The 23,951-nt window shown below is 47.5% G+C and overlaps 1 protein-coding gene across 2 annotated transcripts in view; it reads left to right on the top strand.

Moving 5' to 3' along the window:
- COL5A1 (collagen, type V, alpha 1) overlaps positions 1-23,951 on the top strand; it is a 144,887-nt gene that overhangs the window by 84,693 nt on the left and 36,243 nt on the right. For both annotated transcript variants that reach the window (XM_009998856.1, XM_009998855.1), the window contains exons 13-31: positions 918-1,010; positions 3,707-3,763; positions 3,917-3,970; positions 4,596-4,649; positions 5,517-5,570; positions 6,924-6,977; positions 7,864-7,917; positions 9,330-9,374; positions 12,389-12,442; positions 13,571-13,615; positions 14,197-14,250; positions 14,846-14,890; positions 16,035-16,088; positions 18,350-18,394; positions 19,097-19,150; positions 20,849-20,893; positions 21,969-22,022; positions 22,307-22,414; positions 23,019-23,072. In XM_009998856.1, coding sequence (XP_009997158.1) covers positions 918-1,010; positions 3,707-3,763; positions 3,917-3,970; positions 4,596-4,649; positions 5,517-5,570; positions 6,924-6,977; positions 7,864-7,917; positions 9,330-9,374; positions 12,389-12,442; positions 13,571-13,615; positions 14,197-14,250; positions 14,846-14,890; positions 16,035-16,088; positions 18,350-18,394; positions 19,097-19,150; positions 20,849-20,893; positions 21,969-22,022; positions 22,307-22,414; positions 23,019-23,072 — 1,077 coding nt within the window. The remainder of the gene's footprint in view (positions 1-917; positions 1,011-3,706; positions 3,764-3,916; positions 3,971-4,595; positions 4,650-5,516; positions 5,571-6,923; positions 6,978-7,863; positions 7,918-9,329; positions 9,375-12,388; positions 12,443-13,570; positions 13,616-14,196; positions 14,251-14,845; positions 14,891-16,034; positions 16,089-18,349; positions 18,395-19,096; positions 19,151-20,848; positions 20,894-21,968; positions 22,023-22,306; positions 22,415-23,018; positions 23,073-23,951) is intronic.

Below are 23,951 nucleotides of genomic sequence, written 5' to 3'. Positions count from 1 at the left end.
ACAGCACTCTTGTACAGGCTCCAAATGGAGGGTGATAGTTGTGTGGGTTCCTGGCAGGGGGCCTGGGGCAGCCTGGGCCAAGTGCTCGACGTGGAGCTGAACTGGCCATCCCCATATATTTGCTAGTCCCTGCAGTAACTAACTGTAGGCCTATAAATTGCATCTCTTTGAATCTGCTTGCCAAGTTCATGTGGTCACGTACCTAGTGCCAACCAAGTGAACTGCAGAGGTGAAGAAGGAGCCATCCAAGTAGGTTCTGCAGCCTGGAGAGTCCTTCTTGCAAAACCCCAAGCACGCGGGTAATGAAAGCAGGAGAAGGGTGTGTGCCCTGGCAAGGGCCTGGGAGCTGTTGGGGGTGGAAGAGGCAGAAGAAAACATCAAAGTCCTTCCCTTTCAAGTTTGGGATAATAAAACATGAGTGTTTGGGCTTCTTGAAATCCTTTGTGTGCTGATGGATCCTGGCTTGAACAGGCCCAGCTCTGCTCTTTGAATCAGGCTGCCCTGCGTGGGAAACGCAGCCTTTGGCCCAGGGCAAACAGGCAGCTACAGCCAAACAGCCTCCTGCAACCCCAGCTCTGGGGGTCTGCTGGCCGCCAGCATCCACGTGGGGAATGTCAGCCCTGTGAGAACTTTGCATTTAGTTTTTGAAAGGTGATGGGTGAAGTCCTGACAGTGCAGAGCATACAATCCCTCTCATTGTGCTGGCAGAGTTTGCCGAGCGGGAACGGACGTGGGAACGGTCGGGTTGTGCCCGTGAGCTGGGTGACCTGAGAGCACCATGGTTAATGGGATGGACTGGAAGAACAGTGATGGAGTTGGGTCAGTCATGCTGAACAGAGCTTTTTGGGAGTCAGGCTAGCGTGAAGGTGGAGGGACAGCATCTCTGTGACCTGTTTTCTCCATGTCTCTCCCATCAGTTCCGCTTCAGTGGAGGAGGAGATGCTGGCTCTAAAGGACCTCTTGTTTCAGCTCAGGAGGCCCAAGCCCAAGCCATCCTGCAACAGGCCAGGGTAAGTGAATGGTGGTGGGATGTCTCTTGCAGCAGATGCCTGTGGAAGAGGTCCAGAATAAATGAAGTGGAGGAGATGTCCTCATACTTGCACCATCCACGGTGCTGGTGGTGGAAACAGCCTCTCATCTGAGGGGGAATTGTTTGTGTGACAAGGGATAATTGTTTGTGTTGCTTGAGGTGACAGCATCTGGATGACCTGGCCTGGCAGCTCCTGTTCCCTGCCTAGATGAGCACATTGGTGTATTCAACTCATACTTCATACTCATCTGTTCAAAATGCAACTGGATTTCTAGCCAGTAGAGCTTTGAAGTTCTTCTCCCAGGAGTGCTGGTGGGAAGTTCCGTTTGACCATTGGCATGTTAAAAGCAGAGATGCAAGAGGCACAAGAAGGGAACATGTGGGGACCCCACAAGTGCCCTCCATGTGTGTTTGCCCCCATCCTGCCCAGGAGGGACCTGACTGGCTGTAAGGACACCCTTGTGGTAAAGGGGAAAAGAGAAGATAGAGTAGGGAGGCAAAGGGACACAGCTTTGGGGACATCACTCCTCTCCCTCCCAAATGCCACCACCTAGGGACACAGCTTAGGTGTGCTCCTCAGGTCTGAAGCCCACATCTGTCTGCAGCTGGTTGTGTGACTGATGCAGCCAGTCTGTTGCTCAGAGCTGTTGGAGGTCCCTTCAGCACAGACTTTTTCTGCTGCTCTGCTGAGATAGGGTAAACCCCACTTTATTTCAGCCTTGAATGAACTCAAGTCCACTGGGGTCTCCACCCAGCTGGGTGACACTTGTCACTTCACTGTTTACAACAAGGGATGGCTGTGGACCATCCAGCTCCCCTTCTACAAAGGAGCTTGGTTTTATACATATTCAGGGAGAGTACAGGACCCTGATGCCACCAGCCACTGCATTTTCCTCTCCATTAACCTTGCTCTGAGAATAATGTTGCTGGATTATGGTTTTGGTGTTACCTTGTCAGTCTTCATTTCAAGGCTGCTGGAGGTTTTTCCATCAGCATTTTATTTTGCTGGGAAATAGGGGTTTTGACTGGATAAACATTTCATGAGAAGCATCTGCTTTCGCAGACTCTGGTTTGGTACTTTTTTTTCCTGCCTGTTGGAAATTGTGACTTACAAAAACACCAAAGAACTTCCCTCTACTTGCTTCAAGTCATTTTTCTCTGTTTAATTTTCAGGTTTTGGGGAAAAATTAAATAGCAAACAAATGCTGAGTGACTTTTTGGGCTGTGGATTTGGTTAACCTGAACCTCCTGACAGAAAAATTTCAGCTGAAAACCCTGATATCAAAGCAAAAAGGGAAATAAATGACATTTTAGGGGAGAGGGAGAAGTTACAGGTTATCACAAGAATGGAGGAGGGAAAAGGGGATCTTTCCTTTGGGGGAGGGGGGTATTTTTCTCATTATTGTTGTTGTTAATTGCATAATTAGATTGATTTATTCCCTTAAAATTTGGCTGACATTATACACCAGACCTTGTCCCAGCCAGCAGTATTTCAAAGCATCTCCCATTTAATGGAGTGTTGTAAAAATATGCCACAGAATTTAGCATTTGTGCAATATTTATGCCATTCCAAGTGCAATCACAGGTAGATTTTAACTACTGCAGTACCCAGATAATTACAGCTCTTTTACAGTGTTGAATTGTCACCAGGGAACAAATTGTCCAAGTACAGTTTTAAAGGATGGACCAGCCCCATTGCCCACTGTGGAAATTACTGACTTGATACATGGTTACATGACTCCTTAATTACTGAGCTAAAAGCCCCCTGTTGCACATAGAATTGACATTCTGTTTGCAGGGTGTTAAATAGGAACACACACACACACAAAAAGGAAAAAATTCCTCCAAAATTGACCTCCTAAGATCATAAAGAAAAAATCCTCCTAAACTGAACTGGGAGCAGAAATATATGTGAATTAACCACTATAGTCTGTCCAGGCAAAGCTTTGACATTGACCTTTAATAATGCATTGCCAAAGATGTCCATTTTATTGCATCTAAATGTGATGATGGAAAAGAGGATCTGACCTGATAGGCAGATTCTCATCTGCTGTTCATGCAGGTGACTCTTGGTGCTCCTTTTGCCCTGAGTCTGGGCCAGGCTGTGTCTGTACCCATCTCTGTAGGGATCTTGTGCTACCTGTGCCCAGCACAGTGTGGCTGTACAGGTACCTGTAGGCAGGTGGGATGTAGGTCCATATGTCCTCTTAGCAGACCCATGCACCGTTTGGGGACTTTGCCTATTTGTGGATGCAGAAGGAAGTTGGTGGAGCAGCAGGTTGGATGTTCTTGTGTAAATTCACTGAGGGCATGGACACTGCTTTGAGGAGAGGGGCATCTTACCAAAGCAGGTAGTGAGAGGATGAGGGGCAGCAGTTTCAAACTGGAAAGATTTAGATGAGGAAGAAATTCTTTCCTGCAAGGGTGGTGAGACACAAGCACAAGTTGCTCACTTCTCCTCCTTGGAAGTGTTCAAGGCTGGGTTGGATGATCCTTGGAGCAACATGGTCTAGTAGTGGGAAGTGTCCCTGCCCATGTAAGGGGGGTGGTGGAACTAGATGAGCTTTAGGGTCCCTTCCAACACAAACCATTCCCTGTTGTGTGGTTCTTGGCGCAGAGACAGAACGTGTGGGTGGTGGCATGATGGTGACACCAACATTTCTCTTTCTGTTGCAGCTGGCACTGAGAGGACCAGCAGGTCCCATGGGCCTGACGGGGCGGCCGGGCCCCATGGTAAGTGGATGGGCAAGTGAGGATGGAGCAGACCCAGCTGGATGGGTAGATGCTCTGGGCTTCCTGCATGAATGGCTCTTTCTTAATGTGCTATCAACCTTCCCTCTGGATTTGTTGTGGAAAAATGTAATAAATCATGTTCTCTGTCCAAAGGGTCCCCCAGGCAGTGGAGGATTAAAGGGAGAAGCTGGAGAAATGGGACCTCAGGTGAGTATGGGCAAATTGGGTGACTGGGGGAATCTGGGGAGAAATGAAGGTGTGGAGCTTCCAGTCCTTCTTTCAAAGCTGTTGTGAAGAAGTGAGTAGTAACCCAATGACAGCTGAACGTAGGAAGGTGTGGGAACATCTGGTTTGTATATAAATGTTCCTTCAGTTACACAAATGCAGCCTCGAGACGTGATTTTAAGCCAACAGTGTAAAATTCTGCAGGTGGTTGTCCTGTCCTAAAAATACATCCTATAAATATGAGATAGGTTGGAATGTGGGGAGTTCACTAATGCTCAGGAAATTATTTTTCCAAGCCCTAAATCCTGCAGTAAGGGAAAGTTCCCATTTTCTAATGGTGGGGGAAGTGATTTGTCTCCGCTGTGTGGAGTTGCTTGCAGGGCAAAAACTTCCTTGTGGACCAAGACATGGAATTCCTGTCCAGAGATGCTCAGTCCTGAGCCTTTCCTGACTAATCTGAACCATGAGCTCTGTTGGAGGGGTTCACATCCCAGTTTGTGACCTGACAGCCCCAGCAGCCCCTGACCTGCAGTGCCAGCAGGAGCTGGGTCTGTCTGCCCCACCTTTGCCTGATGGCTTTTCTTCCTCTCCCCTTGATGCTTTGCAGGGTCCACGAGGCATCCAGGGCCCTCCTGGCCCAGCAGGAAAACCAGGCCGCAGGGTGAGTGTCCCAAGAGCTGTGCTGACGACTGCATCCACTGCAAGTGCTGCTAGAAGTTGTTTCTGCTGCCAAACAATTTCTGAGCACTGAGAGCGTTGCTCAAGAGCGGGCAGGCAGCCCAGGGCTTCTCCAGGACCTCTCTGTCCATCTGGGCAGACACAAATGAGGAGGAGAGTTCAAAGCTGGGTGGTGTGGGGAGAGCCACAAGTCCACGCTTCCCACTCTTTTGTCATCTTTTTGTTTTGTTTTATTTTGGGGGTTTCTTTGTTTCTGTGGTGTTGAGGTTGTAGCTGCATAAATGCTCTGGGCTGGTTTGGACAGTTCTCAAGTCTTGGTGGTGCTTGAGGAGGATCCAGTCCCCAGAGGGTTTCTGGAACTGGTATAAATCATGTTCACTCACTCTGTGGACAGCCCTGATGCTGATTTTTATTTTACACCATCCTCTGGTTCCTGGTGATTTAACTTGCCAGAGGAAGAAACAAGGAAGTCTCTTGTGTGACCCACTTCTGGCTTTCTCAAAAAAAAATTAATAAATTAATCTCATTTCAAGTTGCAGTGCTTCATTAGCACATCTTAGAATGTGCTGGAAGAGAATTATTTCAAATTAAAATCAATGACCACGTCCCAGCATCCCATGTGGGGAGGCAGCTTTGCTGCCATTTGTCCCTCACCCCTCACTGGTGCCAGGCTGAGCCCAGGATGCTGCTTCAAAACCAGACCAGGAGTTTATCCCTCCCCAGGGGAAGCTGCTCCCCAGCTGGTGAGCTCTGACTGAAGTAAAACTCCAGTGGGCCACAGACCAAAGAGCAGATGTCCCCCCAGTCCTGCCTCACCCTTGGTGTTTGACTTTGCTTTTCTCTGCTGCAGGGCCGGGCCGGCAGTGACGGTGCCCGGGGGATGCCAGGCCAGACAGGACCAAAGGTAGTGCCACATGTTTGGGGGCTTTGGGGACCTACATCTGCTTTTTAGTGAGCATGAACTGAAGGACCCTTGGCAGGAGGAGCCCATCTTGCTTGGAGGAGGGTGTTGAAATGGTCCAGAGACTCCTCTGAAGTCATGGGCTCCACCTTTGAGAGATGGAATTAAACACACCCCTAGAAGGCAGAATAACAGGTTTTCTTTTCTTTTCCTTTTTTTTTTTAATGCTACTTTTAAAAATTGCTGGATCCTCTTAAGAATGAAACGTGCTCCCTTGGCTGCAGTTGTAGAACAAATACTTTGGAATCCCAATTATGAAGAACAAACATGAATGAGCTGTTGGAAGCATCCTAAAATATTACTACCAAAAAAAAACCCCAAACCCTAAACCTATTAACTGGGTGAGGAAATGTAGAAGGCATGGTGAGGAATTTTAATGCCCTGTATTTTTATTTGAGACAAAATCCCTTCGTTCAGCTGTGATCTGCTGGTATTATCAAGCAAGAAAGAAGCTGTTCCACTGAAATTGAATGCAGAGAAAGTTTGCTCAGGGAATCACGTATTAGAAGGTTTAAGTACTTTATTATGTAGATACTTAAAGCTGGAATAGATGGGGGGGTTTGATACAGAGACTGCAAATGACTTATCCAGTAAAGTGCTATAATGAGCATTGACTGCCCTCAAAGGAGTGGATGCCAGGGAAGGAGGGAAAACAGAGGAATGAGCAGTGCTGGAAAGAAGGCAATTTGCTGTGAGCAGAGACATGGATGCTCTAGGACCTGCCAAAAGGAAGGAGCTGTTTGTTACCTGGGTGCACCTCAGCCAGCCTTGGCCAGACCCATCTGTCCTCCCATCTGCTCAAGCATAATCAACTTTCCTTGCTAATGGGTAAAGGGTTTGTGGAAGGAAGGAGCTGGTACTGTCTTCATATACATTTACATACATTTTCATATATATTTAGTTTGGGGACTTGTTGGCAGGCATGGGAATACTAGTGTCTGGTTTGCTCACCAGTGGATTGTTTGTAATTCCATTAAATTAAAAGTAAATAAATAATTGGACTAGAAGACCCTGTTCAGAAGGAGGATGTTTTAGATCCTAGAGAAATCACCCAGAGAAGCTTTGAAATCCACATGGAAAAAAAGATGTAAAACTGTAGGTGCTGGGGGAGAGGGAGGAAGTAAAATGACTTTGAGTTTTTTCTTCTTTTTTTAATCTGTAACCACTCGTCTGGTGGGAGGTGAAGGCTGAATGTCTGAGGGAGAAAATCAATCCCTTCTTGACACAGGAGAGGAACAAATTGGAGAGATACTCAACAGCAGAAGGAAACTTGTACTGAAATGGTTTTTCTTTCAGGGTGATCGAGGGTTTGATGGCTTGGCTGGTTTGCCTGGTGAGAAGGGAAACAGAGTAAGTTCTCTTCCACTTGTCTTCTGGCCACAGTTTGTGATGAAAACTTGGCAGGAGGGGGTGGCTGGGAGGTCCTGGGAGGAGGGATGAGAGGATGAGTGTGTCCTGTAAGAGCATAAGGATCTCAGCATCCCTCCCAGGCACAGCACCACATCCCAGAAAGCTGCAAGATCCTTCTGGGGCTGCTTGAAATTGGAAAGGAGGGAGGGAAAAAATGCCTTAATAAAATGCAGAATAAAAAATAAAGCAAGAAACAAAACCTGCTTTTAGACAGTGCAGTTGATGATGGAAATTGTCAAAAAAATGATAATGGGATCCTTCCCTTTGCTTTGTAATTAAACAATGGAGGGGAAAAAAGCAAGAAGCTGGTTATTTTGGCAGGCTATTCATGCCTCCCCTCTCTGGAGAGTGCAGCCTTTGCTTTATAAAGCAAGGGAGTGTTTGAAGAGCAGAGATTGCATTGTGATTACAAGCTACACAGGAAAGGGAAGACAGTGCCTGAGAGAGATGCTTAATCAGCCAGAAATGGAATTGCATGCCTGGGGTAAAGCAGTAACTGCAGAGCCTGAGTCCCCTTCCTGAAGAAGCTAAAGCACCTCCTTGGTTCCCAACCCCCTGCCAAAGTGTCTTCAGTCAATCCCATGAGCTCTAGCCCCTGGAGGACATTAGTCTGTCCGTGCTGGAGCCCATGTGTGTACCCAAGCAGGTAGAGAAGAGCTGCTGCTTCAGACAGCACCCAGAGAGAGGATTCAGGAGGGTATGAGCACCCTTAGCCATGGCACAGACAGAAAAGTCACTCCTTTTGCTTGGTTTCTCAGCATTACCCAGTGTCTTCTAGTGCCAGAGTCTCTGCCTTTTCTGAAGCTTTTCTATCTGTTCTTTCTAGGGTGAGCCAGGCCCCCACGGCCCCCCAGGGGCACCTGGAGAGGATGGGGAGAGGGTAAGTCCATCTCTGGATTCAGCAGGCCTTTGAGTTCACAACTGACTCCTGTAAACAAGAAGCAGGTGCAGTTTCCAGCCAGAGACATGGCAAGAGCAGCCAGCAGTGTCCTCGTGTCCTGCAGCTGTGTCCTCGTGTCCTGGGGGTGCTGGGGGTGGCTGTGGTGGGAGGGAATCAGAGCAAGGGGACAGGAATACAAGTGAAAAAAGAATTTGGTTTCAAACATCTGATCAGAAAACTCAGGTTTTGTTAAAAGAAGAAGAAGAAAAAAACAACCACAAGAAAATCTTTTATCTTCTGGGTGTGAAACTGTCACTTCTGGTGTTCAAAGGTCCAGTGAATTGCAGCGAGATATGGGGAGGAGAGACTCCAGGCAGATGTGGGAATCAAAGATTCAATTGCTCATTTCTCCTTTCATGCCATTTAGTCAATAGTTGGAGGCCTTTAGCAAAGTTCAAACTAAGTGATTTCAGGTCTGGAAGGGCTGGTTGAAGAGGAGAGATTGAAAATGCTGAGTCCATCCCTGTGAGGAGCTTGTGGTTTCATCAGAGGAGGGAGCATGGATTTCCCAGGCTCTAATCCCCCTCCTCGATGGTTTCTTTACACCTTTGGCTGTTTGTTTTCCTTGTAAAGCAGAAATAACAACACCTTCCTCACCGTGAGGTTGTGAGGATTAATTAGCTGCAGCTGTACAGTGCTTTGAAGTTGAAAAGACCAAACCCTTGTCTTGTGGGGAAAGAGCAAGTGTCTGGAGAACTTTAATCCTGGAGAGAAAAAGAAATGAGTCAAGGTGTGCAGGGAGAGAAGTTCAGAGGTTATAATTGAGAAGAAGAGCATGAGTTTTATCAGCAGAAGAGAAAAGTTCACAAGGGCTGGCTTCTGGGATTGATTTCCTCAGGTTTTGGATGTTTTAAAAGCAACTCAGTGGAAGCACCATCTAATCTTCGGTGGGGCATCCCCAGGAGGTGGCAGAGGAGGGGTGAACACTTGCCCCTTTGCTGCCTCTGGTTTATCAGAGGAGCCCTGATTTGGCTCAGTCCTGTTCCCAGGGTAGCTCCCTTGCTGGCTTCCCATCCTGTGTGGTACTAAATCCTGTGGTTATTGACTCACATGCCCCGAATTGTTTCTACAGTATCTTGTCTATTAGCAAAATCCATCTTTATAAACACTGACATGAATTATGAAGTATCCTTACAGCATTTCTAATCCTCAGTAAATTCTGCACACGCAGGATTAGTCTCCAGGCTTATGAGATCTCCCTTATGCACAGCTACCCTTTTATTACTGCAGGGAAACTGATTTTCTCTGTGATTATTATTTAACAAGAATGAAACACCTGTGATGTGACTGAAATGTAACTGGTTTGTTCTGTCTCTTTTGCTGCTTCTCTCTGTGCCTTTGCTGCTGAACAGGGAGATGATGGAGAAGTTGGACCCAGAGGTCTACCTGGAGAACCTGTGAGTATCTCCTCCCTTGGCTTGGCATAAGGCAGCATTGCTTTGGTCAAAGTTTTGATATAATAATGGTGGTGTAGGGGTCCTGTGGGGCAGCTCTTCTGGCACTAAGTAGGACCCCTGAGGTCCTGCAGGGACTGGGCTTCTCTTGCTTGAAGATCCAGGTGAAAAGTTTAGAGTATCTGTGCTGTGACACTTCTGGTTTGCTTTTTTTTTTTTCACATAAGATGCCTATCAAGAAGAGAAAATTATTTCTGGGGTTGATTTGTGAGTGTGTGTGTACTTGTGGGATTTTTTGTTGGTTGTGGTGGTTTTTTAAATGAGTGAAATTCTCATTTATTTTGTTTGCTCACTGGAAAGACCCTGAAAAAAAAGCAATTTTAAATGTAGAGCTTCACTTAGATTGGTCTTATGCCTTTCCTGTGTGTATCCTTCTTTCTGGTGTGTTACTTGGGAGTCAGCTAAGTAGGCTGGGATAGAAATTATGCATGGTAAACATGTGAGAAATACAGATTTTGTGAGTGTTCCTAGCCAACTCCAGTAATGTCCTGGTTTGACAAGTGAGAAAGTTTGGTCCTTCCTGGCAGCAATCGGGCACATGGCTCCCCTTGCCCACACACCCAGCTCTGTGCAGTGTGAATGATCCCTTTTCAATCTCAGAAGGGAGTTCTGGCAGGATTGAGCTTGAGGGATTTCTTAGCCCTGACTTTGGTGGGGTCAATATTCTGCTTGCAGTGCACAAAGCTTCTAGTCTGGCAGGGTTTGGGGCTCTGTGTGCTGCTGCCACGGGAGCAGCAGAAGCAGGGCTAGCAAAGGAGAGAGCTGCTGGCATGAATAAGGATAAAAGGAGGTGCTAGTGTTGTAGGACAAAAATCTCCTGACCAACCCAAAGAAATACTTTCAGGGTGTGTCCCACTGGAAAGAAACAGTTGGCTTGACAATTTGAGACTCTGAAAACAATTTTTCTCCCAATACTGGCTATTTTTTTCCTTTACTGGCAATGGCAAACTCTGCTTCTGGCTGGCTGGGGAGTTCTGTGTGTAGTAGAGTTGTTGGCTCCTTGTTTAATCCAAAATGCATTTCCTTTGTCAGGAGAAGAACACTCACTATTTATCATTTGCCATTGGGTTTGCTTTCAAAATGTCTTATTTTGTTGTTCTGAGGCCCAGCCTGGTGGCCCAAGAGTAATTGATGAGAACCATTGGACACCCTTCATCTGAGAAAGGGAAGGGCTGGCATTTACGGACTCACTGGAACTAAATTATGGATGAGATGTCTGATTAACTTCTGGGAAAGATTAATCAACCCAGCTCTCTCCTTAGCACATGTCTAAGCAATAACTTATGGGTTATTAACTTCTTAAAAGCGTTTATGTGCTCAGGTAATGCAGTAACTAAAGAGGAACTTAACTGATGATAATGCATGCAGGGAAGTGACAGGGAGCTCGGGGAGGAAACCCAGAGAAGAGTCATGAAGATATGTGAGGGCTGGAGCACCTCTCCTGCAAGGACAGGCTGAGAGAGTTGGGGCTTTTCAGCCTGGAGAAGAGAAGGCTCTGAGTAGCCCTTATAACAGCCTTCCAGTACCTGAGAGGGCTCCAGAAAAACAGGGGAGGGGCTTTTTCCAGGGGCTTGGAGTGAGAGGACAAAAGGTAATGGATAAAAACTGGAAGAGGGGAGATTTAGGTTAGACATTAGGAGGAAATTCTGCAGTGTGAGGGTGGTGAGGCACTGGAACAGGTTGCCCTGACCAACCTGATCTAGTGGGACGTGTCCCTGCCCATGCAGGGGGGTTGGAACTAGATTATTTTTAAGTTCTCTTCCAACTCAAACCGTTCTGATTTTCTGAAGCTTATTTTTCCTTTTAGTTCCCATTGCCAGCTCACAGAAGCAGAGTTTCTGCTCTACTGGGGCTCAGTCTGCAAAGCTCTAGCCCATGAAGGTCTGCAGTGGGACAGACCACCCAGTCATTGCATCTAGTTTGTGCTGCAAACTGCTTATTTTTTCAGGATCAAAGTCCCTGCAGCCTCCAAGATCAGACACTTTCTTAATGTCTCCTATCTTACAACATTTCATATTAATTTCTCTGTCCTCTCTGCATCATAAAAAAGGACTTATAATATTTGAGCAGACAGATAAAACTGCCCATCAATCAAGAACAATTTTCCTGTGTGACAGTGAATCAGCACCATCCTTGCAAATACCCAGAGTTTCCCTGCAAGTCTCTGGTTTAAGAAAGAGCTGGTGTTTTAAAGGGGAGATTTCAGGACACACCAGACCCCATCCCTTTTGCTACAAACCCACCTGAAGGCTCAAGGTGCTGGGGTGTGATTTCCAAAGCTTCCCATTGAATGGAGACAATTCTGCCATGTCTCAGCTTATTCAATGTAATGCCCCACTCCTACCAATTCCCATGAAGATGATGGGAGGTTAATTCTGGTGAGAAAGCTGGGAGTGGAAATAAAGCACCATGATACCAGGAGTCCAGACTTGTTCAGTTTTAAAGCCCAAATGCATTTGAAAATGTGCATTTACCCTGCAGGCTTCAAAACCTTTTCCAACCTTGCTGAGCTGTATAGATTGTGAATGATAAAAATTAAATCTGGAGAGATTTTGAAATGCTAACCCTAATGATCCATTAGCTGTATCAGGTCATCCTTCACAATACTGCTGGCTGGAATGACCTGCCTGCCAAGTATTTTGCATTTCAGGGTCATCTAGGAATATCATTAAATGAATTTTTAGAAGTTGGTTGAAGTGGGCCTTCTTCCAATGCAAAGAGGAAATATCTGTGCCTATATTATTTATCTTTATAACTCAAGGATATGTGCCCAGGGGGTTTCTCTTACTGGTTTTAAAGGGAGAAAGCTGCTGGTACTGTACAACCAGTGAGGCTGTTGCTGTGCCAGCCCCAGTGCTGCCCTGGGCAGAGTGATGCTGAGCCCTGCACAAGCACACCCTGATCCATGCTCAGGGCAGTGGACTGGAACCACTAATCCCATTTGCTTCCCCCAACAGGGACCCCGAGGGCTGCTGGGACCAAAGGGACCACCAGGACCCCCTGGGCCACCGGTGAGTTCCTGGGGCTGCTGCCTTCCCCTGGCAGTCAGCTGAGCTTTGGGGGAAACATACCCTGCTCCCCATCAGTCACCAAGCAGATAGGTAATAAAGCTGTGTGATGTTATCCATCATGGGACACAGGGAAGTAAGAAAAAGTCATGGCTCAAAGTCCATGTTCTCCCCCATCTCACTGGTGTCGCGCTCATGTGAGGCTGCTCAAGGTTTGGCCACCCTGAGTGAATATTAATGCCTCGCTCAGGCCGAAAGGGAAGGATGAGTGTTATTAACACGGTGGATTTGCCATTAACATTTGCCCGAGGGCTGAGGAGACTTTAAAGCAGTTTGTTCATGTTTCGAGCAAAAGTTGAGGGAAGAACGTCCCGGTTTTCGTTCGGGAGACTCAGGAGATTCACCTCCTGTACCGTGTGGGGCTGGAAGTGCTGATGCAGGAGCTCTCTCCATAAATCACTGCAGCTCACTGAAGCCCCAGAGCTTAAAAACCCAAACCCAGGCTGCTGCTAGAGCCAGCATTTAACGGTGAGTGTGGCAAAGCCCTTGACCTCTCCTGGGACTCAAAGATGTCTTCGCTTGGAGCTCCTAGTCCTGCTGGAATTTAATGCGGGTCCAGGATCTGCTGCAGAACTGCCTCGTGTGGCAGCAGCTGTTGTGACACCCAGAGAACTTGCCCCAACAGAGCAAAACAGTGACATGGGAACCCCCAGCAGGACATCTGCAGGTGACCCTGTACCACCTTACCCCCTTAATGAAGATGCTCAGGGAGCATTTGTCCCCAGATGCCTTTTGTTTTGGCAAGAGGCAACTCCTTTTCATTTCCCCCTGCAGCCCTGCCTGCTGTTGGAGGCACTTGGCTGTGATACTGAGCCAGGATTTGCTCAACCTGGTGCAGATTCTGCCTCACAGACAGGTTAAACCAGTGGGGAAAACACTGAAATGACATTTTAAAGCGTAAACTGGGTTTGAGGAATTGGTTGCTTTTCCAAACACCTTTGGAATATCATTCCCTTCCCACACGGTCCAAAGGGCCTCTGGGGTTTTGCTGTTTAGGTGACAATTTATCTGCTTTTGTGGTGCAAAATAGTGGGGTAATTTCTTAGAGCTGTTTTTTAAATCCTTTCTCAGGGTGTGGCTGGTATGGATGGACAAACAGGTCCCAAGGGGAATGTGGTAAGTTTTTATTTACTGCAAGTTCCACAGACTGTTCAGATATTATATAGAGTGAAATGTAAAGTGTGCTCTATTAAATTAGATTTGCTAATTGCTTTTTAGCCTGGTCTATGTTCCTATCAGAGCCTGTGAAAACCACACAGGGTATCTTCCTACAGCAAATGAATGTTAATATATTACAATTTCTGATGGAATTACACATTATTTCCCCATGAAAGATTAAATATTTTCATTGAGATGTGTGGTGTTCTAATGAATATCAAAATACAGTAATTTAACTGGGGGGTGGGGGGGAGGGAAAATCTTTATGTGCCTCATATTTTGTGCTAATGGGATGAAGTGGGGTCACTGCAGAAGAGCAGATGCAAAGCCAGGTTGTATTAAAGCCCTGCTCAGCTCATTTGGGCTGTGTGTCTGTGCAGAGGAGTGTGCTCTGGAATAGCTTCACCTCTCCCCATCTCACCATGGGGAGAAGCTGGTTCCTTTTCCCAGGAGTTCTTGGTTGCTGGTGGTGGGGTAGGGAGGGTGTTGAGAGGTGCACCAGCTCCAGAGCCTTCAGCTCTGCCCTTGTCTCCTCACAGGGTCCTCAAGGTGAGCCAGGCCCCCCAGGACAGCAGGGCAACCCGGGTGCTCAGGTAAGAGGAAAACTTCTTGTCCATGGGTAGGAAAAAGGGATTTTGGACAAACTTCACTCCCCACAAGAGACAGGACCAGCAATATGGAGATTTGCTGGGAATTGGCTCAATTATGTATTGCTGGCCCAAAATTTTCCTGAAAATGCTCCCAGTTTCAGTTCCCATGGTTCTCACCTGTCTTTTGCTGTGTGATGCAAAGTCAAACCCAAGTCCAAGCAGTCTCTTCACCCAAGTCACATCTCATGGCCCAGGATTTTTAGCATCCCACTTTTGGGTAATGCAGCTGTCCAAGCTTTGCTGTCAGCCTTCTCCATGGCTCTCAGCAAGTCCTGCTCCTCAGAGCAGCTCTGGTTCCCCCCTGGGGCTGAGCCTGGCTGCTCACAGAGGAGCAGAGCAGCTCTCCAGAGGAGCCATGTGTGCAGAAATGAAATGTTCTCACCTCTCACGATGCCTTTGGAGAGTGAACTGAGCTGGGGAAATCCCCAGGCATCACAGGCACTAGAACGATGCTCAGCTGAGGCTCTGCCAAAATGCATTTGGAAGGGATAACTTGTTCCTTAATGACCCTAATTTTTTTTTTTCTCCCTTTTCACAGGGTCTTCCAGGTCCACAAGGCGCCATCGGTCCCCCTGGAGAGAAAGTAGGTTTCAGTGCTGCAGCTCTGACTTGAAACAACTGTTGCCATTAATATGCATTTGCTCCTTCAGCTGCTCCTTTGCCCCACATGCAACATCTGTTTGCAGCCGTGTCCATGAAATTCTAATGCCTCTCATTCCAGACAGGAGAGAGACAAGCAAGCACGGTTTACCTCTAATTCATAATATTTGCACTCATTTCCCCTCTGAAGAGAAACATTTTGAAGGCAGCCTATGGTAAAACAGCAGGAGAGGACTGGAAAATGGTCTTTTTCTGTGGGCTAAATGCCTGGAAGTCTGAGTGGGATGGTAATGGGAAGAGGCCATGGATTTGGCTGGCTTGGTCAAGATGCCCTCCCTCTGCCTCCCCCTGCTCCCCACCTGCTCCAGCTCTGTTTGGTTCTCCATTGTTGTTGCTGAGGGGGAGGTGCTGGCCTTGGGACACCCCAGGGACCATCAAGATTTAAACAAGGGGAATGGTTTTGCCTGCAGAGGAGTCATTCTCTGGGTGTTTGTTCAGATCCTGCCAAGCAGGGACACACCGTGCAGCCCAGGAGGGTCCCCTGCTGCTGGTGGCAGCCTGGAGTGCACCCAGATTTTTGATAATTCCCCAGGAACAAGCACATTAGCAGTTTTGCCAGATAAAAGGCTCTCTGGTTTCAGTGCTGAGCCACAAACTCCTCGGTTGTGCCAGAAATCAGGGGGTTGCTTAATTGAAAAGCAAGCTCAGTGAGCTGGGGCAGCTCCACTCCCTCTGCCAGTTGAGCACCTGCCATGTGTCACCAAAGGGTGGGCATTTCTTGTTTGGATGGTTTGATATCCTCCAGCTTGTCCTTCTACACGTGTGCAGCACTGTCCCCTTTTGGCAGGACAGCAGCTTGTTGCCTCATCCCCTGGTGTCTCCCATGGAGTTCTTGTTGCTCTAGGGTGCTGGTGTGTGTGAGGTGCTGGCACCACCAGCATCCCAGGATGCTGGAACAACTCTGCCCAAGGAAATGAGCAGATTCCCTATGAGTCACAGCAGCTTTTCCAACAGACTCACCTCTCTGCAGCCTTTCACAGCCAGGAAAACAGGAAGTGTGTCCAAAAAGCCCCATCCTCCCATGCTCTGGGGACCACTGCAGTTGTTGATTTTCTGTTTGTTTTCAGGGGCCACTGGGCAAACCTGGTCTTCCTGGCATGCCTGGTGCAGATGGACCCCCGGTAAGTCCTTGTCTCTGGGGCCTCTGCTTGGCAGCAGGGCCTGATCCTGCACCCATCTGCCCTGGGCTGCTCCGTGGGCTTGTGAAGCACCTGAGCCCACAAGGTCCCACGGTTCAGCTGGTTGAAGGGTTTGAGTGTGAGGGGCCCTGTCCCTGCTCCAAGCTTTGCTCAGCCCCACAACACAGCACTGGGTGCTTCTCACGATCTCTTCTTGCCTCTCCTTTCCCTTCTCCTGTTTTTCCACTGCTTTATATAAGTTGGCAGCCTCCTGAGGTAGGGATACTGTCCTGTGTGTGTGTTTATCCAGGGGGGCTCCTTGTCTCTCCTGGGGCTGCTGGGATCTGCTGCAGAATGGGGATAAGGACAGGTTGAAATTGTCAGTGTTGTATTCTCTCAGCTTCCTCCCAGTCCTACTTTAAATATCATTTGGTCCTTGCTCTGGAAATTGGTCTTAAATACCTGTGGCTTTTAAACCTGGTCTCATTTTTACACACTTCAGAGGCACCTGGTTTGAAGAGTGAAAAATGTAAAATAGTTACATTCTACTAATACAAATGCAGAATATGGCAAAAAAAAAATATTAAAAAAATCCATTTCTCACCTTGGGATTTTCATCCCTATGGAAGGGCATTTTGAACATAGATACAATTGTTAGCTGAGTCAACAGAGCAGCTAAAGCAGAGCCCAGAACATCTCTAAGGCTGAAGCTTTCCATGTGAAATCCCTGCAGCAGCCCCCAGGGAAGTTCAGCTGGAGAAGATGCCAGGGCTATTTCTATGCAGACTGAAGGCTGTACAAAACCTGCAAGCTGAGCACACGTGGGTTTCCACAGACAGGTCCTTTGCCAAGCGGGAACAAAAAAACCCGGGCAGCCAAAAAAGCTGGTCCTCAGAAAACCTGCCCCTGTTCTTGTTATAGACATTTGTCTTGGAAGGGAACTGAAAATCCCTGAGGGTCTGAAGCATCTCGTGGTGGAAGCCAACCAAGTTGTTCATCAATTTTTGGTCTTAAAAGAAGTAGTGGAGGTGGACGTTTTGAAAATGAGAATTATTTAGTGCAGAGTGGACAAAGACTTTTGCAATCTTGCATTCTGTCTGCCCTGGGGTACAGGTCTTAGGAGCTGACAGCACAGTGAGATGCCCCCCTTTGGGCATTCTTGGTACCATGTAAGTTCCCAGGACAAATTCAGATTGCATTGACTCCTACATTTTCTTGATATAAAAATGACAGCTGTCATTTTATTTCTTTATTAAACCAGCATGTTTTATTGAAGCAGCTCATTTTATGAAATCCAGCTTGTCTGATATTCCTGTTCTGAAGAGCAGGGATGGAAAGTACACATATGATGGTTATATTGCTAGGAAGTGATCTGTGTATTTAGAGGAGATTTCATAAGTAAAGAAATGATTGAGTGCAGAAAGTGTTAGTGGCTTTGGAGCAGCTGGATGTGCTCTCCTCATCTTTAGAGAAGAAAAGGTCCCAGGGTGGGCAGTGAGTGCCTTGGTGGGGGGTTATTGCTTTTATACAGACACTGCCAACCAAAGGCTCATCTTCCATCCTGGCTCCATTTTGGTTCCAACAGGAGGGAAGTCAACACTGAAAACTTCTTTCATGGATTTTCCTGTTTCTCACTCATCCTCCAAGCTATATCTGAGGCAATTCACACTTTGCTTTTCTCCTGACTGCAACCCCAGGAAAAGGCTTCTAAAGGCTGTAAATGAGAATGTGTTGGGAGCTCTTGGATGTTGAGTTATTCAGCATCAAATCCCAAGAGGAATGCTGGCCCACAGCCAGCCTGCTGCAGTTCACAGGTTAGCTGAGCATTTGTCATGAGATCTTGTAATGAACTCTGGGAATTAGGAAATTAATGAGGGGCTCTGATCAGTCTGGGGATCTTGTGACCTTCACCAGTTTTGCTAACACAGGGAGTTCATTTTATCTGTTTTCCTATCTGCAAAATCTATACCCTGCTTGCTGCTGAGCTCACTGAGGTGTTCCCAGATGTGACAAATACTGCAAAATGGTTTGTGCTTCTCTGCTGAAAAGTGGTGAAGAGTAGAAGTATAAACACCCAGGTGAAATAACACCAAGGACCCAAATGCTGCTCTCTTCCTTTTACAAGTTACTTGCACCAGTAGGATCTTCCTGGAGAGCAACTGTTCTCTTACAAATAGATCATTGCTGCCTGGGCCAGTCTGTGTGCTTCTCCAGCATTAAACATGCACTAAACTCATTTTCCTCTTTGTCTTTTTTATTGGTAGGGTCATCCTGGCAAGGAAGGTCCTCCTGGAGAGAAAGGAAGTCAGGTAGGTGTCAACAAGACCCTCATCACTGCTGAGGGGTAGGTCATATTAACTGGAAGGAGACAGATCTCCAAGGGGCTTTGGGGATGGATGGGCAGCCAGGGGATGGTGGTTGGTGGTTGTGGCAAGAAGAAAACCCTGTTGAAAAGTGAAAGCTGAGTCCAGCTTTCATCTGCCTGGGAGTCTCTCCTGGTGCTTGGGCTGGTCTTTTCCCAGCTCCTCCCAGCTTCCCTGGCAATCAGCTCTCCATAGCCCAGCAGACATGATGACTGAAACTATGCATGGAAGCCTTCTCTTAATCAGACACAAAACATACACTTTGTGGCACAGGGAATGCAGGAGAGAACTCTTTTTTAATTTCTGGTTCTCCTTTTTCTTCCCCTCCCCCTCAAAGTCCCTTTTTAACAATATATTGGAGACCCATGCTGGAGGCCAGAGTCCTGGAATCACACAGTCCTGTCTGTCCAGGAGATTTACCATCTGCATTCCCTCTGGGTCTCATTCTGTTGAAAACCTTTTGTCAAAGATCCCTGGTTAGACCACAGCCCAGTTTGATGGATGCCTGCTTGGCCAGACTGCACGAGGCACAACCCACTGCCACAGCTCTTTGTCCACATAGATTTGTTTTCCACACCTTCTCCTTATTGCTGCACCTTCGTGTTGATGTTTGATGTGTTTTTCTGGTTTGTGTTTTCTTTGCTCCAGGGACCCCCAGGTCCTCAGGGCCCCATTGGTTATCCAGGACCACGTGGAGTCAAGGTAAGGAGGAGGCAGAAACTGTGTCCAGGGTGCTGCTTGTTGAACTCAAGTTCATAGAATCATCCTGGTTGGAAGGGACCTTGAAGATCATTCAGTCCAACCATAAACTGACTCCCCCTACCATAACCTCATTTACCTCGTGCTTAAATCATGTCACTAAGCACTATGTCTACATTTCTTTTCAGTACTTCCAGGGATGGTGACTCCACCACCTCCCTGGGCAGCCTGTTCCACTGTCCAACCACTCTCTCAGTAAAGAATTTTGTTGGTCATATCCAGTCTAAACCTCCCCTGGCACAGCTCCAGGCTTGTGCTGGAGATGGACACTCCAGTGGGTGCAGGTGCCCTACCCAGATGCTCAGGGCCACCACTAACCAGAATTACTGCTCAACCAAGCCTTGGTGCAGTGTTTTCTCACAGGATTACAAGTCCCCACTCTCCAGTCCCCCCTCCTAGCATTGCTTTGAAGAGATTTCTCTTGTAATTCTTCCTGAGAAAGGCTCAGTCCCATTCCAATCATTTCCAGTTTACAACCAAAGTAAATCTCAGCCAGAATGTAAAAACTTTAACAAGGCTTGTTAATAAAACACAATAGCCTGTTGCTAAAACAAAGCAAGCTTTTCATGCTCCTGATCCAAAACCTTGCTAGGCAAAGCTTCTGTGCCTCAGCAATGTGTTTTTCCAAGGAATTCCAGCACTTGCCTTGCTCCTGCTGCCTGCAGCACTTGCATGCTGATAAGAAGCTGGTGGGTGTTTTTTCCCCGTTCAGCTCTGGCTGTTGTGCCCATCCAAATGTATCAGCTCAGGTGCAGATGCATCCTGCATCCCAAAGGGCCAGTGAAACTGCAGGGATCTGTGCCAGCAGGTACAAACAAAGCTTGGGGACCGACTAGAGGTGATATTCAACCCTCTTAAACCCCCTTGTATATTGTTTTATTTCAGTAGCAGAAACCCAAGTGATGTTCTGCTTTCAAAATTTCAGCAGAATGTGCTCAGGCAAAACAAGCTTTCATCTTGTTTCTTGCAAGGTTGCAGATTGAGATGTAGTGGTCCATTAGGGAATGGTTTGCTGTTGTGTTTACCACTAAAGTGGAACTGTTCCACATTAAAATGATCTAGAGAAAGTGTGTCATGCACCAAACCTGTAGTGCATGCAGACAGGGCTTTGCTTCCAGCAAGCAGCTTTCTATTAACTGCATGAGCCTCCAGTTCAGAAAAAAATGTATCTCATTGGGTTTGCAGCTATAAATAACTTTCAGATCTTGCCTTGCTTACCAGAACCCTGTCCTGCTGCACAAATCTTGATTTACTTTTAATTATATTTTTTCTTGACAAGCTAAAGAGAAAAAAATAATTAAAATACCCCAAGTAAAATATTAATCCTAAAAAAAAATAAAATATTTTTAAAATCAAAGCTTTTATTTTTCTCCTTTTTTTTTTTCTTCATGGCAAGGGTTGCACTGCACAGGAGAGCTGAAAGGGAGGTTTTGTCCCAAGAGGCAGGGCAGATGGGAAGTGTGAGGATCCAGCAGGTTTGGGCTGTGGTGGCACAGTGGGGGTCAGATTCTGACCACACTCAGCCAAACCTTGGAGGAGCTTTGGAGAGCTCCTGCACCAGGGCACAAATCCCCACAGCAGTCCTGTTACTTCTCTCCCCCCTCCTTCTGGTGCCTGACATCTCGTTTTGTCTCTGGCCAGGGAGCAGATGGTGTTCGTGGATTGAAGGGCACTAAAGGTGAAAAGGTGAGTTAACACTGAGCACTCGGGTTGGTTTTCTGCAGCCTCTGAGCACTTTAGCAGACCCAGCCCACAGGATGCTCCTCACAACCCTTCCTCCTGCATGGGGGGTTCTCTTAGATGTGCAGAGGGCTGAGCCCCCAAAGGACTGCTGGTAACCCCTTGGGTTTCTGGGTGCCTGCTGTGATGTTCTGCCACAGCTTGGCTTGGACCTGGGAGCAGCTGAGCCTCTGTGAAGTGCTCAGGTTCCCAGCTGTTTGCTGAGGCCAGCTGATATGGGTAGCTCAGGATCCAGCACTGGGATGGTTTCATCCTGTGAGAGTTTGAGGAGGTCCTGGATAACAACATATGGATATGGTCATCAGAGCAGCTCGTGAAACTCAAGTCAAGAAGAAAGACAACACAATCTCTCTCTAATGTGTCAAAGATGCAATTGGTTTCTCCCTGAAGAAAGGCAGGAGGTGGAGAAAAATCTTGCCCACTCCCACAAACAGCTCCTTGTTCCTCTGTCCCTGCCCCCAGCAGTTGGGCAGCAAAGCCAGCAGTTCCAGTTCGGGAATCCAGGCAGGGACCTTCCAAACTCTAAGTGTCTTTCTGGGAACTGTGTCTTCATTGCCTGTGGGAGATGTGCTGCAGGATGAAATACAGTATTGATTTGAGTCCTGCAATTAAACCTTCTTGGCTGAAAGAAATATTGCCACTGTCTCAGAGGGTGCCTCGGAGCAAGATGTGAAACACCCTCCATGGAAACAAACCCAGTTGCACTGCAGAAATGACTGGTTCCCAGTAGTGCCCTGGTGGTTTTGTTCACTTGGGGCCAGATTTGTGATCTTGGCTTGCAGCCAGGCTGGGAAATAGGGAATACTTGCTGGGATCCCCTGGGGACCTTAGTGACCACATCCTGGCTGGGTTTCCATCCCTGTTTGTGCACAACAAAGACTTACAGAAGCCAACGTGATGGGAAGTACAGGGACCTGATCTTGTCCTCCTGGGCAGGGCCCATGCAGTGAGGCTGGAGAAGCCTTGTTTCTTTTATTCCACTTATACATATGGTCTGTTTTTTCCTCTCTCTGTTGCTTAGGGTGAAGATGGCTTCCCTGGCTTCAAAGGTGATATGGGCATCAAAGGAGACCGGGTAAGAGTCTGATGGGATCTGGCAGTGCTTTGCCTTTCAAGCCCATGTGTTATCATGCAAGTGTGGCTCGGACTGAGCTGTGTGAGGGAGACCTTGGTGCTCTCACAGTGCTCTGCAGTTTACTCAGTTACAGTCTCCTCTTGGCCTCTTGCTGAAGACCAGCTTTCTCCAAGAGCTGTATTAGCTCCATGGAGTCTCTGATTGCAGCCACGAGGGTGTTGCTGTCAGCAAACACAGGGGCTGGGACCTGCCTGCCCCATCAATGCTTGTCTTATGATTAACAGGGGGAAATTGGGCCTCCTGGCCCTCGAGGTGAGGATGGTCCTGAAGGTCCCAAAGGTCGCTCTGGCCCCAATGGAGATCCGGGTCCTCTTGGTCCTGCTGGAGAGAAGGTGAGTCTCAAGGATGGAATCAGCCAGGGATGTTTTACAGTAAAAACCCACTTTCTTTGTGTGTCTCAGGTGGGTGGTTGGGGCAGTGGCCAGTATGGGAGGGGTGGTTTTAAGGCAGAGGGATAAAGAGGAGCTGCAGGAGCTTTGAGTGATGGCTGGCCTGAGTGGTCCAACCCCAAGACCAAAGGACACCCCAGGGGAGATGGTTTTACTGTAGTGGTATGACTTGGTCTCTTTGGAGTTATCTGCTTCAGTACAATGTCTTGAAAAAGAGACCAGAGGGAAAGAAAGTGGATAAATTGAAAGTGTGGTGAGTCCACTCGAATTTCTAGGTGTGTCCAGTTGAAGAAAACTATAGCAAAAATAACCATTCGCCTTTGGGTTCCCAGCACATTTACAGCACTTGCTCCATCAAACCCTGGGCTTCCCCCAGGGGAGGGCAGAGGATGCTCTTGGTGCCCTGATGGCTTTATTCCCCCTGTGTCATCTCTGCTTGGCTCTTGGCTTCTCTGCACTTGGCCTCTCCCATTTCTGCTGGTGCAGATCTGAAGCTGCTCATGAGGTCCCTCTTGCCCATTCTAACTCCCTCTTATTTGTGTTTCAGGGAAAACTTGGTGTGCCAGGACTGCCCGGCTACCCAGGCAGGCAGGGCCCAAAGGTAACTGGGATGGGCTGGGTCCTCCAGAGGAGTGGGATGTGCTGGGGAGCTCCCAGTGTGACACCAGCACGGGGCTCAGCCCCCGCCAGCAAAATGAGGGGGAACAGCAGCATTTCCTACCCACGCAGGACAAATGTGTAGATGGGTTAAAATATCTGCCAGCCCTTAGCTGGTGGAAATCAGTGGCTGGTTCTGCATCACTTCAGTCTCCTGGGAAGTGGTGGGAGGGGAAGGCACAGAAGGGATGATGCCACAGGAGAAGGGATGATGCCACAGGCCAAGGGCTGCAGCACGTGGGGTTCTGCGGGGCCGCTTTGAAGGTGACAGAAAGAGGCTCCATGTGAGCTTTCCTGCTAAGAATGGGCTTAGTAGTCCTCCTTGTATGATGATTTATATTTTCAAAGATCTGTGCTGGTGCCAACTGATTAATTAAGAAGATGAGCTGATGAATTGGGGTCTCCCTGAAATTAAAATAAAACTACCATTTGCAGTTTTGCAAACATCTTTTGTATCTTTTCTACACGCCCACTTTCATGTGGGCCATTTTCAACTGCTCTTTTTAAATTAAAACTGTGAATTCCACTACACAGACTGAGGCTGGAGCCCAGTTCTCACACACCCTGGAAACTTTGGGGAACGTATGTTTTTGTTAACTTTTTTTCTCTTTTTTAAAGAATCCTGTTTTATTATTCATGTTTATTGCTTGGGGGGAAACACTGGCTTGTTTAACACTGGAGACATAATTATCTGCAAGAGATTGTTTCCTGGTTGTGGTGTGGATGGTTTATTTTTTTAATTTGCATATTGTATCTGGAGTAGGAGGGGGTGGTTTTTTTGCATTTCTTTGACTAATTCATATTTGAAGACCAGCAGCAGGAA

This window comes from Chaetura pelagica, unplaced genomic scaffold, assembly GCF_000747805.2.
Source record: "Chaetura pelagica isolate M959 unplaced genomic scaffold, ChaPel_1.0 scaffold405, whole genome shotgun sequence".
Lineage (NCBI taxonomy): Eukaryota > Metazoa > Chordata > Aves > Apodiformes > Apodidae > Chaetura > Chaetura pelagica.
Note: the sequence above shows the minus strand (reverse complement) of the source record. Positions and strands in the feature narration are given on the sequence as shown.